The sequence below is a fragment of the Triturus cristatus genome, chromosome 3_2 (genome assembly GCF_964204655.1).
Source record: "Triturus cristatus chromosome 3_2, aTriCri1.1, whole genome shotgun sequence".
NCBI classification, from domain to species: Eukaryota; Metazoa; Chordata; class Amphibia; order Caudata; family Salamandridae; genus Triturus; species Triturus cristatus.
This window is the reverse complement of record NC_140584.1, coordinates 165,675,658-165,689,634: the sequence shown is the minus strand read 5'-3', so window position 1 is coordinate 165,689,634 and position 13,977 is coordinate 165,675,658. Positions and strand designations below refer to the sequence as shown.

Below are 13,977 nucleotides of genomic sequence, written 5' to 3'. Positions count from 1 at the left end.
GGTCCTGGCACTGGGCGCGGTCCAGGCGCGGACGGGCGCAGACGGGCTTACCTTTGGCGCACCTTCGGCGCTCAATCGGTGCTCCCGCTGCGCGCGTCCGCTGCGCGGTCGCTCAGGGGGTGTCATAAGAAGGGGGACGGGAGGGCGGGTCTGCTGGGCTGGGCGAGCGGCTGGGCCAATGGGCCGGTGGTGGGCGGGGCCGCAGGGGGCCAGTGGCGGGAAAAGTGGCGAGCGGGCGGCTCAGCTGTGGCTGGGCCGCTCTGGGGTGCTGGGGGGGCGACGGTCGGTGGCGGCAGGCAGGAGGCTGGCAAGGAGGCTGGCTAGCAGGATCAGCAGGCGAGGGAGCAAGGGGGTGACCCGGCCTCGAGAGGCACAGTGGTCACTCCCGCGGCAACCAGGCTCTCCCCTTAAGAAGGGGGACGGGAGGGCGGGTCTGCTGGGCTGGGCGAGCGGCTGGGCCAATGGGCCGGTGGTGGGCGGGGCCGCAGGGGGCCAGTGGCGGGAAAAGTGACGAGCGGGCGGCTCAGCTGTGGCTGGGCCGCTCGGGGGTGCTGGGGGGGCGACGGTCGGTGGCGGCAGGCAGGAGGCTGGCAAGGAGGCTGGCTAGCAGGATCAGCAGGCGAGGGAGCAAGGGGGTGACCCGGCCTCGAGAGGCACAGTGGTCACTCTACAAGAGGGAAGGAGATAATCGCAATGCCTTCACCTTTCTATCACCCTTCATCGCCATCCCAGAAAGCATTTGAGTAGTGAGAGCGAAATCAAAAATGTTAAAAAAAGGAAAACAAGTTTTGATCTAAGAGCGATAAGAGCTCAAAGTGCATGCTTAGTCAGAATAAAAAACATGCAGTGTTTTACCAAAGTAATGGGAAAAACTTTACAAAGTTGGTGAATGTGGTTTTTTTTACAGCGAGGAGGCGTTCCTTCAAGTTTGAACACTTCCTCCCGGTATCAATACGTCCTGAGTGACTTTTATAAGATTTTCAATAAGATCCTTGTGTGCAAAATTTAAAAATAAATCTTATAACTTCATACTTAAGAATTTTCTCTTTATAATTCATGCCCGACTTATGTTATGTTTATTATTGCACTTGTTTATGAAACACAAACATATATATATGTGCTTCTTTGTTTCAAATATTTCTTGCAGTGAAGCACTCCTGGTACGAGGGTATTTGGGGGAGATTTATTGTTGCTTAACAAACATTTTCCCTATAAATAAAGAAGCAAGCATTTTGACTAAATCTGTAATTTTACATCTAGAGGCTATTTCGCCACTGTAAAAGTTGATTCATTTTGTTTGTAAATGTAAGTATAGCTTTCTTACAGCTATACACCTGCTTGAGGGAGCTGGACATGTGTCGAAGCTCAATAGAACATAAGGGATGGAGATATTTGTGGCTGAGTCTTCAGTTGCAGTTGGCCATGGGAGATTTTGAAGTGCAAAATGTTCTACTCTATCAAAACTACACAAAGTAGCATCCCAATCGGAGATTCAGTTTGTGTTTAAAAGTAATGTGCACTGTATTCAGTTGGTTGGTGGATATTTAATAATGGTGTTCCTCTCGAGATTGCTGCTCAGTCTGCCTCTGAAAGAGCTGGGGGCATGGCTCTTACTGATCCTGGGATTGTAAGATTGTCCCAGGTATCTCAGCCTTCCAGTGCACCTCTGAACTGAGAGTCAGCAGTTTGGAGAGTGGTAACACTGCAGGATGCTTTGATTAGTTCACCCCCACCTACAGGCAGCTTCCAACTCACCCGGTACCCTTCCCAGACATTTTTGTAGGTGTCAACAGATATGTCACTGGGGCATTGGTTGTATTAACTACTCTCATGGCCATCTTTTCTTTACTCCTACTGCAGGCGAATCCAGCAGACGCCACAGGAGCCCCAAAAAGAGACTCCACATGAGCCCTCAAAGAAGACTGTGCCAGAATCCCAAAAAGAGACGCCTCTTGAGCCTCCAATAGTGATGCCACAAGAGCGCCTGAAGGAGACTTCACAAGAGCCTCTACATGTGACATGGCAGGAACCCCCAGAGAAGATGCCACAAGTACCGTTGAAGGAGCCCCCTGCAAACCTGGCTAGGGAGACCGAAGAGATGCTCGAGAAGGAGAGGGTTCGTCTGCTCCAGGAGCGAACGCAAAGCCTGCTGACCCTTCAGGAAAAACTCAAGCGTGAGGAGCAGGACGAAGAGCGCCGCCTTCATGAGGAGCAAGCGGAGAACCTCAGGTTCCCATATCTGTTCCCAAAGTTTATAACGCTAACCTCACGTAATTCTTTCTGCTCACTGTCTGTTAGAGGCTGAGCATGGCCTCCTGCTCTCTGATCATCTACCTTGCTTGTTAACTTCTAAACGTTTGAAAACTGCTATTCCAAGAACATCACATTGTTTACATCCGCTTACTTTCAAAAGCATACATAAGCAGACTTCCTAGCAATATACAATTTAAAAACTGCACAATTTGTAAAAGCCAGCAGACCTTTGTAACATGTTTTCAAACCATTTCAGTCGCAAAGGTTATGTTCTGATTATGCAGTTAGGTGTTTGCAGCATAGATGATCCAATTTTACAAGTTTCTGTTACAGAGCAGGACCGATAAAAACGGTTTTTAAGAAAAAAGGGTATATTTAAAAAACAATGCACAGCATCAAACGCTTTTTAAACAGTACACTTTTAGGACAATTTCAAAGAGGTTTAATTAAGTAAATACTTTAACATTCTAAAAAAGTGCAAGTTAAATATGTACACACTTTATAAAATCATAGGTACCTTTAAGTTAAGCAAATTTGTTGGTTTAAATCTTTTTACATAAGCTGTTTTCCCCAGCCTGTGTTGCATAATACATGGCAATCCTTCTGCCAAGCCCCATTTTCCTCCAACACACCTCTTTCCCTGTTGTCTTTCAAGGGCACCACTGGAGCAAGGCTTTGGTGGTATGAGGAAGGGCAGTTTGTGAAGCCTGAGACATTAACACTATTACCTTCTTATTCCATGTGTGGCCTTATAGAGCACTCAAGGAAAAGTTGAATCTGGAAGCTGAGCAGGAGGAGACTCAAGAGCGAGATGAGCACAGCGCAGCATTGCAAAAGCTGCGCGAGCAGCTCCTACTGGATACTGAGGAGGAGAAGAGAAAAATGAGGTACACCCTCTCTGATGTTTTAATTGTTGAGCATTTCTAATATGTTGCGTGGCATTTGAAAATTTCATACTTTGCATTTTTTATGACCCTCATATCCTTATAAGCTGGAGAGCCCAATACAGCACACATTTTAATTTTTTTTTAACTTTTCCAGTGGATTCCTTATACAGTAGGCTCCAATTGAAATTTAATTTTGTAGAAAGTTGCACCTCTGATCCATTCAGAAATAAGTGGAAACAGAAACTGGACATGAAGCAAAATGAGACTGTGGAATCCTAGCTGCAGTCATTTACCCTTATGGAAAATATTTAGTACCTGTTACAATGTAGATTATATGTTGGCCTTCATTGATTCTGATCTTTGTTGCACTATGATTTGCACCTAGGTATGTTGGCTCATTAAGTATATGAATGTCTAAGGGCAGAAACCTTTTGGAGCAAAGTATTTAAGTGTTTGGAATTGACACTTGGAATGACCCCGAAAGAAAAGTCTACTCTTATAGCTGTCTCATATTATTATTTAAAGGGATGCTCCCCTCTCCACCATCAAGAAAAAGTGGCTTGCATGTGCTGTAATAATTGCATGAGATCAAATTTTAAAGGTGTGGAATTCTAATTCACTTCCATTGCTGGATGAGTGGATACTAAACTAGATTATGCGCTCAAAGGATTAAAAGTTATGTATTATAAATTGACAGATGTGGAAGAGAAAAAACAAACTTTTATGAAATAGCAAATCATGTCAATAACTTGAGCATGGGAACCATGTGTCGTCATATTTATCTATCTGTGACTTATTTAAAGATGATTTGGAGCTTTTACAAATCTTCAGTTATTTAAGGTGGTTTATTCATGCTTCTGTTGGATTATTGTATTGTTTGACCTACATTGCACAGCTGTCTTGAAAAATGTAAGTAGAATATTAAAGACCTCCCTTGTAGGAGAATCTTGTTTTCTTCTGCTGCTAAAGTGATCTAGCAGGCGCATTCAGCTTTTGAATATACAAAATATCTGTAGGTTCACCTGTGTATGTTGCACACATCTACACTTAATGAGCATTCTGGGAATTTACTCTTTAAATCTTTAATGATTTGAGAATTCATGTTCTGAAACAGACCGTTGTCTTTACTGCCCTGTGTCTTAAGGAATATAGTCTCCTTTCAAGTGTAGATTTTGGTGTTTTCCACGCCATCCTGTGCAAAAGCATGTTAGGTTTTGTTAACATTTGCCCTGTGAAATTAGGTGCCTTTGTATACAAATGCCTATCAGTTTGCTTTAAGACTTGACCTGAGGAGAGATGAGTCTGGGAACAACACGTTTCTGGACTCGTCGCAAAAATACTTATTTTTCTGACTTATTTTCCTCACTTATTTTCCCCATCACTTGGAAGTGCTGAGAAGCAGTCAGTGCTGCAGAAGCTTCGAGAAGAGGTGGAGTCGTTGCAGAGGACGGAGAAGGAGAACCTGCAGCAAAAAAAGTCCCTGCAGCTGGAGAAGCTGAAGGAGGAGGTGGATAGGGACGTGCAAACAGAGCGGGCAAGGCTTGTAGAAGAGAAGGAGCAGGCATTGCAGGAGTTGAAGAGCAGCTTGCAGAAGCAAAGGAAAGAGGTGGGCTCCCATTTATATGCCCCAAACCAAACCGCAGCTTTGTGTGGACAGGTTGAGTATTCATTGTAAATGAGCAGTAATGAGGAGTGGGTTGTTATTGAACATGCTTAAATAAATGTAAGGCTTCTCAAGGTTGCCATGGGCTCTTATATTAGCCAGTAATCCCCCTTCAACTTCCCTTTGATTGGGGTGGGGGGCTTTCCCCTTAACTCACCGTCCGTTCCTCCAAGCCCCTCTTTCTCCATTGAGGGAGTTGGTTATTGGTTCCACAGTTGGTAATTGATTTGTTTTTTCTTTGTCCTGTGATTTTAATTTCTTTTAAGAAAAAAATATGTGAAGTTGTGAATATTACAAGACCTAGAGTCATAACATTAGTGTCTAGTAGAAGGGAATTAGAAGTAATTTTTGGGAATGGTTTTGAGATTCTCCTCAAGGATACTACTAAAAGCTACAGCAAGCAACTCCTGGTGAAATTGCCTTTAAATCTTCTCCAGTTTTGACTAACTAGCCGTGCCAGTAACATTGGTCAAAATTGTCCAGGATTTAGAGGGAATTTTAAAGGGAGGAGAGGTTTTTGGTTGTCCCACAAGGATGTTTTTCAGAAAACATTGTGGCAATCGGCACAGTTGTTGACTGGGGCACTGATATCATTCAAAATGTTATTGAATTTAAATCGAACAGTACAGAGGAGATTACTCTTAAGACAATTAGTTGCAAATAGAAAACGTAACTGCACACTTTGACCAAATACATTAATGGCCGGATAGAGTTCAAAGGCAATTTTACAAATAAAGTGACAACACGACACGAAAATAAATTTAGAAAAATAAAGTACATTTTATTAAATAACCTGAGACCAAAAACAACAACAACTTCAATCAGTATGACAGGAGATGTGCAATTTAAACATTTTAGATATGTAAAGCACCTAAAACCACATAAAGCCACTCAGTCATCTGGTCGTGCTAGACCTGGTGGAAAGTCACAACTTCAGGCTGACTGCAATGGAGCACAGGCCAGATATAGAGACCGGGTTAGTCCAGGTGAAAAAGTTACCTTCTTGTAGTCTGGTATGAAGTGTCCAAAACTTAAGGGTTTCTCCGTTTCTTGTAGAGGAGTAAAATCTGATGCCAGGCAAAGATTCAAGACCTGGGGGAGGCACCTCTTGAGGATCAGAGACACACTCTAGCAGAGGCTAGCAGGACTCTGGCAGATCCAGTTGCAGAATGTCAACTGGGCAGTTGCAGGGAGGTCTCTCGAGCTGGTCTCAGTATCTCAGAACAGGAGGTCAGCCAACTGACCCTTGGAGTCACTCTGCTAGCCTGGGATTAAGGGAACAGCCCCTGTTTTCCTTTACAAATAGCAGGCCATAACCAACAAAACAGTCCTCTGTGGAACAAGCCAGGCCTCAAGCATTTTGGGCCAGTGCTCTTGGGTACAAGGCAAGCCTCAAGCAGCAGCAGGGAGGACCTCTGGATAGCAGCAGGGCATTTCTCAGGGGAACAAGGCAGTCTTTCTGCAATGCCTGCAGGTCCAGGAGTGTACTGAAGAGTGGCTCAGGAGGTCCAATATTTATACCTGGTGCCATCCTTTGAAGTGGGGTAATTTACTGGGCTACCCACACATTTTGTTCTAGAAGGTTCTCCCTTCCCCTGCCAAGGCTCAAAGAAGTCTAGGGTTACAAAGACGAGCGTTAGGTTTCTTTGTGTGTGCTGGAGGCAATCCCTTTGAAATATAAGTAGGTCACGGAACAGCTCTGTCCCCAAGCATCCTAGCTGGATGACCCATTTTGCCCACTCCTAGTCCCATATTGTTCACTGTCTGAATCCAATACCCTTTCTTAACAGGGGAGCTATTAACAGTTCTAGGCTGCTGGAAACTCCTAGAAAGCCTTAGAAGCTTTTGGCCAGACAATGCCAACTTTCTGAAAGTGTCATTTTCAAAATTGTAATGTAAAATCCAACGTTACCATTTAAGGGTGTTTTAAATTACAATTCATTTGAGTACAAACATGATATTTCTACCTGCTTCAAGTAAAAAGTTAGCATTTATTAAATGTAATAAAGTGATCCAATGTTATCTCATGGGAGAGATAGGCCTTACAGTAGTAAAACAAAGTTTGTAGTTTATTTAATACTAGAACATGTAAAACTTAAAAACACATGTTCTACTTTTTATGGTTTAAATGTCTTTATTCATTTTCCAACTCACAAACATAACCACGTACGTATAGCTATCGTTACGCAGTACTGTAGCATTACAACTGGCCCAAGTGAATCTAGGGCACAACCTCAACATTGTGCGCATAGCCGGCTAATATCACGTACATGGAATAACAATTAAGAAAAGAAAAAAAGGGAAAACCCTTGGGATCCCCCCTCCCCTCCGAGCCCACCCCCCCTTGTGCTCCACGTCCCCCACCCAAGCTATGCTAATCCCCCAGTGACCCCTTCAGCAGTCCTTCCGTTGTGCATCTGTAAGGCGCAGCAACCGGAGATATCGGGGGCATGTGATTTCTCGGAATTCGGTAGCTAAGAGCAACAGAAATGGTTGCCACAGCTCATCATATTTAGGTCCATCCCCCGCCATGGTAAGTGCCAGTTTCTCCATACCAAGTACAACCCACAGACGGTGCAGCCAACCTGTAAAAGTTGGGGCGTTAGGAGTGCACCAAGTTGTAAGTATGTTTTGTGTCGCTGACCCCAGTGCAATGGCCATCTGTCTGCCTCTGCGAGATCTCAATGGATCGGTCAGAGGATTGGGAAAACCCAGTAGAACATAGGCTGGAAAGCGTGGGATCTCAGTCTCAAAGTGCTTGTCCACTTCATATAGCACCTGGGTCCAGTAAGGTTGAACATGTTCACACTCCCATAACAAATGTACTAGATTGCCCACCAGGCCACAGCCACGCCAACATGTCGCCTCTCGGGAGCGGTCCATTGCATGTAAACGCTCTGGAGTATAATACCAGTATGTCACAATCTTCGTGAGTGTGTCTGTAGGCCCCATGTGGTACGCAGAGTGCCGGGCCCTGTAATATATTCCATCCCACTCTTTGTGGCTGACTTTCCTTCCCAACTCCCGCTCCCACTGCTCTCTGCTAGGATTGTGCGTGTACGTGTGTTTGACCTGTAGCGTCTTGTAAAGATCAGAGATGAGCTTTTTATCTGACGTGCGGGTGATGAGCCATCTTTCGTAAGGGGAAAGGCGTCTGTCTGCCTTGGAGCGGAGCTGTGGTTGAAGCGCCCAATGCCTTACTTGTAGATATCTTAGTCTCTCCGCCTCCGGGAGCCATATTCCTGCCTAAATTGGGAGAACGGGATGACCCCCTCGGCGCCATATACATGATACAGAAAACGGCAACCAGCAGGCCTCCAACCTGCAAAAGCTACTTTATACATACCAGGGGTGAAATCAGGGTTGTCGACTAACGGGGTGAGTGGAGATGGTAAGGTTGTGAGTTCGATGTTAGTGGCATCCCACACCTCCAGGGGAATCCGTGTAATGTGCGAGGCATACAGATTAGGGGGCCTCTGGTGCTTGCGCAGGAAGGGAATTTCCTGCAAGGGCCGTGCCGCCACCGCCTGGTCCTGAAACAACCAGTGTTTCTCAGATTCCCATCTGCTCCATTCCACCAAGTGTCGCAATTGAGCCGCCTGGAAGTAGAGGCGAAGATCAGGGACTCCAAGCCCTCCCTCTTCCGGGGCAAGCGTCACTAGCGTCCATTGCATTCGTGGTTTCTGACCACTCAAGATAAACTGGGCTTGGTCGGATTGTGTCTGCCGAATCCACCCAGCAGGCGGTCGGAGAGGAATGGTGCGGAAAAGATAGAGGATCTGTGGTAGAATGGTCATTTTGACCGCCGCAATTTTGCCTAGCCATGAGAGGGGGGTAGTGTTTCCACTGGCCAAGTTCTCGGTGGAGTTTCCCACGCAGTATTGCATAATTAGTATTAACCACTGCAGGGAGGTAGGGAGCCAGCTGAATCCACAGGTATGGGATTGTGTCCGCCGCCCATTGGATCGGAAGTAGGGTTTGCAAATATTCCCGGGTGAGACGTGACAAAGAAAGGTCTAGGGCCATTGATTTATCCGCATTCACCTTAAATCCAGCAGCCAGAGCGAAGGCGTCTAGATCTGCTAAGCATGCCGGCCGGGCGCTCCTCGGGTCAGCAAGTGATATTAACACGTCGTCCACATATAATCTAATCGTATGGACATAGCCGCCAAATTTGATCCCCGGGTTATGCCACATTCGCTAAGCTAGAGGCTCCATATAGAGGGCAAAGAGAAGGGGCGACAACTGGCACCCCTGCCTCGTGCCTCTTTCAATAGGGAATCGGGAGGAGGTGTAGCCGTTCACTCGGACCGTAGCTTTGGGAACCTTATAGCAATTAACAACATATGTGTGGAATCTTTCCCCCTTTCCCACTCTTTCTAATACCTGCTCCAGGTAGGGCCAGTGTACACGGTCGAATGCCTTTTCGGCATCAATGGCTAGCATCATGTATTTCCCCGGCACCCGGGAAGCCTTCTTGATGATGCGCAGAATCCGCTTGGTATTATCCGATGTTTGGCGTTCAGAGATGAATCCCGCTTGGTCCGGGTCAATGAGGCCGGGCATATGGGGGCCAAGATGAGCGGCAAGAATCCCTGTGTACAATTTAAAATCTATATTAAGGAGGGATATTTGGCGATGTGCTCCGCAGCTAGATCTATCCTTCCCGGGTTTGGGGATTACCGCTATAGAGGCCTCTAAGAGATCACTTGGTATCGCCCCCTGGTCGGCAAAGGAATTAAACCGCTAGGTGAGGATCGGGGCGAGCAAGGCGCAGAACTTCTTGTAAAAAATAGGGAGAAGCCGTCCGGCCCGGGGGCTTTCGCCAGCTTGAGACGAGATGTAGCGGCTATGACCTCCTCCGTCTGGATGTTTCTATCAAGGTGATTAGCCTGGGCCTTAGTCAGAGTTGGCAGGGTAACAGAATCCAAGAAGGCAGCTCCCTCGGAGCTTTCTACCGGGGCCCCAGCGTAAAGAGTGGCATAAAAGTCGCTAAATGCTTCCGCTATAGCGTCATCTTCCGACACGCATTTACCATCTGCTTGATTGATCTCCCTGACCCCTTGTCGTTGGCGGACCTCTCTCAACCTATGTACGAGGAGGCGTCCACACCTGTCCCCCCCGGCATAGTAGGCATGCCTGAGTCGCACCGCTGCGAATCCGCCCTATCTTGATCAAGCGCTGCTAATTGGTGGCGCACGGCTTTAAGCTGTCGCCACACCCTCGGGGCTCCCGTCCTCTGGTGCATCTGCTCCAGCTCTCGGGTCTGTTGTGTGAGCTCGTCCCTTTTGCGCTTGCGGTCCCTATTGTCAGCCGCTGAGACAGCGATGAACTCCCCCCTAACGACTGCTTTCAGTGCCGCCCATTGCGTTGCGAGTGTTGTGTCTGGGTTTGCGTTATGTGAAAGGTAGTCGACGATGGAGTGTTGTATGCACTTAACTACTTCCTCCCGGTGTAGAAGAGTGTCCCTAAGACGCCATATCCTGGCGGGCCCAATATGGGTGGAAGGGTGAGAGTGGCGAGAGCTGGAGCGTGATCCGACAGGGAGGCCACTCCTATGTCAACAGCGGTCGTGAGTAAGAGCACTGAAGCAGATACTAAGAAATGGTCCAATCTTGCATAGGTCTTGTGTGCATTGGAGTAGTAGGAGTATTCCCTAGCAAGAGGATGGAGGCTACGCCAAAGATCGCATAGCCCCAGGTCATTTAAACGCGCAAGTCCCTCTGATGAGAGTGCCCCTGATTGATGAGTGCACTGGCTAGATCTGTCCTCAATGTTATCGAAGACTAGGTTCAGGTCGCCCCCTAGAATGATATTGCGGTCTGAGTTGGCTGTGGCTTCGGTTAGAGCGGAGTGTAAGAACCGTTCCTGGCCTTCATTCGGGGCGTATAGGGAGCCAATAGTGAATGTCAGTCCACCTAAAGCGAAGCGGTATGTCAGAAGTCTCCCCTTAATCTCCGCCTCCTTATGCAGGACCTCCCCCCCTAAACCTCTGAGCCACCAAAATCGCCACCCCAGCTGTTTTAGTAGGGCCAGAGGAAAAGAATTGAGTGGGAAATTTTCGGGACCGAAGACGGTAGCAGTCTCTTGCTAGAAGGTGGGTTTCTTGTAAAAGGCAGAGATCTGCTTGTGTGTTTTCTAGACATGACAGAACCGCCCTGCGCTTCACTGGGTTATTAAGACCCCACACATTGAGGGTTAAGATCCTAAGTGTGGTGGCAGGCATGTCTGGTATCTAGGAGGATCAGATGTGTAGATGAGGTGCCATATATGGCGTCGTCAGCGTGCAGGATGATCAGGCGACCGAGGGCCGCGCGGGTGCAAGGGGTCATTCTAACTCTAGAGGAAAAGTGGACGTGGAGCACCGGATTCCCCCCAAAAACAACCCCAATGAAACTTAGAAAAAAGAACAGTCTGAGGGAATAACAGGGACACATAGTCCATCACCCGTCGGCGATTGGTAAAAAGGCATTGGGGTAGGTCTACCAACAGTGAAGGAGCACCACTCCCGCCAACGAGCTGAACAGTCACAAAGCAGTCAATCGGCTAAAGATAGCGCCTAAAGTCAGCCAGGTTTGGCGCTAGATAGTTCAGCGGAGACAGCCTCCAGAGCCGACTTCTGGCCTTTCGTGATTTCTGCAGCCGGGGGTTTCCTGGGTTGGCGTCTGCAGCCCTGCTGGCGCCAGCGGGGTCTGGAGTCATCAGCCTCTATGTTAAGATCCTCATCCCCACTCTCCGCCTCCAGGAGGTCCACACCCAGTAGCTTGCAAGCCTCGGACAATGATCGTAGTTGGTACAGTTTGTTATCCTTGCGAAACACCAGTCTGAATGGATGGCCACAGCTGTAGGGAATATTGTGCTGCTGGAGGTGCATAGTGATCGGCTTGAAGATTCTTCTTTTTTGCAAGGTGAGGGCAGATAAATCCTGATACAGCACCGGCGTTTGGTCACAAAACTTCAGGGGATGCATTTGACACGCTTTTTGGAGGATAGCTTCTTTGGTGCGATAGTCCTGGACACAAACTAAAATGTCCGATGGTGGAGCCGTTGGCGCTCTCGGAGGGCCCACTCTGTGCGCCAGGTCAACCCGCAATTCTGACTCCAGAGGCCTACCCAAGATGTGATTGAAAAGTTCCCTCGAGTAGGTGAAAAGGTCTTTCGAGTCGTCGTCCACTTTTACACCTGTTATGGCGACGAGAACAGTTTTCCAGGTCTTCAAGGTGGGTTTGAAGGCCGACTTGTTGATCATGTAACCTGAGGATCTCCTGCTGAAGTGCCGCTATCTCCGTGTCCCTCCCGTCGCTCTTGCCTTCCAAGTCAGCGACCCTTTCTCCAATGCTGTCCATGTCACGCCGGACTTCCCTTATCTCCGAAGTAAACTCCTGCTTGAGTGTGTAAATGTCACCTCGCAGCACAACAAACATAGATTCGAGGAATGCCTTGGTGATGGGCTCCGCGCCCCTGTCCCACTTTGACGTCTGACCCGAGGCACCCGTCTCCATGTTGGAAGCCATTTGTCCAGCCTGTGCTTTGGCAAACAGGTCTTTAAGGGTCTTGTCCTGTCGCCTCTGAAGGTGAACATAGCCCTCTCTGACTGGACCCAAGGGAGCTGTGCAAGGGTCTCAGTGCCGCCGCATCCGACTCCCCCTCAAAGGTTAGTGTCTACCAGTGTTCCAAGCACGGGGCGGAGGACTTAGGGTGCCAGAGGGAGTCCGAAGACTGCTATGTGTTGCACAACCCTCGCTTCTGCCAGTGCCTCCCGGGGTCCACCACGCCGACGGGGTCAATGCCAGTTCCTATGGGCCGATGCTGTGCCACCTCTGTCCGTGACCGTCCTCTACGCTTCCCTTCCCCCACCTCCAGGGCGTACCACCACTGCTGAATTGGCCTGTGCTAGTCCGATGCCGCTGCTATCGGCCCCAAATATCTCCTCCGGTAACGAGTCCCTTTTTGTGATACCCGGGCTCAACGCTTGTCCAAGCCAGGCCCGGAAGCGAGGCAACTTATGGGCCCCAGCGGCCCTTCCCCTGCCCCCACCTCTCTGCAACTCAACAGTCCTGTGCTCTCCTGCTGCGGTTCCCGCTATACAAAGCGTGTCTTTGAGCCCGCACTAGTGCTTCGCCACAGGGGGACACCGCAGGATCAACCGCTGCGGCGCGTGGGTCCGGTGTCGGTCAGGCCGCTGCTCCAAAATGGTAGGCCCGGCTCTCTCTTTCTTGGACTCTCCTGGGGAGCCTGTTGATGCGTCTGTCCTGCCCCCTCAGGTGAGGGCCGCCTCTGGTGCAGCACAAGCTGGTATCACGAGGCCCGGGCTAACAACCACGCCCGTCGCTGTATCTCCACCGGGTCCACCACGCTGGCCCACCAAACCATCCTGCAGCTCTCAGGGACCAGGCCCCTGCTTCAATCACCCCAATCAGCAAGCTGGCGGCCTCACCTCGGTCAGTGGGAGCAGTTCTCGTAGTTCGCTGCCCGCGTGCCTGGACTCTGCGGGGCTCGGCCTCCTCTGGGTCCCCGCGGTGTATTGAGTTCAGCCAGGGGGCGGAGGAGATGGGCCCAGCCGCAGCCACTCCTTCACTCATCCGCTGCCCCTCCGCACTCCAGGCAGTCAAGGCCCCCCACGAGGGCGCCACCGGGCCACTAGCGTAAGTCCCCAGCGGGGGTGGGGGGCTGTGAAGCTCATTCACCGGGTCCACGGCCATCTCCACTCCTGCAAGATGGCGGACCGTCTCGTTCCGCAGCTCCACACTGGACTCATGCAGCCGCCCACTCACTGCTCTGTCAACGCTCACCGTACCGTACCGGCTCCCAGGCGAAGCAGCGCGACCCTGCCGACTCCGCGTGCCGGCCGCCCACCGCAAATTAGCACCCAAGCTTCGGCAGGTGCAGGCACCGTTTCCGCTCCAGGCTGACCCCACCGGCACGGGGACCTCTCCAGCCCCTAGAAATGAGCCGCTCGTGCCTCTAACGGCCCGCAGGCCGGTGCTGGTTAGATCGTCGGCGGGAGCTCAAGAGCAGTACATCTGCTCACTCCACCATCTTGGCCACGCCCCCATGTTCTACTTTTTAAATGTAATGAATCCTGCCCTATGGGCTGTCTAGGGCCTACCTTAGGGGTGACTTATATGTTTATTTTGCCAGGTCGAATTGGAAGTTTAAAACTGCACTATATGC

General features: G+C 49.4%; 1 protein-coding gene across 4 annotated transcripts in view; it reads left to right on the top strand.

The window, feature by feature from the left end:
- CEP164 (centrosomal protein 164) overlaps positions 1-13,977 on the top strand; it is a 341,304-nt gene that overhangs the window by 209,917 nt on the left and 117,410 nt on the right. For all 4 annotated transcript variants that reach the window (XM_085647440.1, XM_085647438.1, XM_085647439.1 and 1 more), the window contains 3 exons: positions 1,861-2,229; positions 3,009-3,140; positions 4,530-4,746. In XM_085647440.1, the coding sequence (XP_085503566.1) occupies positions 1,861-2,229; positions 3,009-3,140; positions 4,530-4,746 (718 nt within the window). The remainder of the gene's footprint in view (positions 1-1,860; positions 2,230-3,008; positions 3,141-4,529; positions 4,747-13,977) is intronic.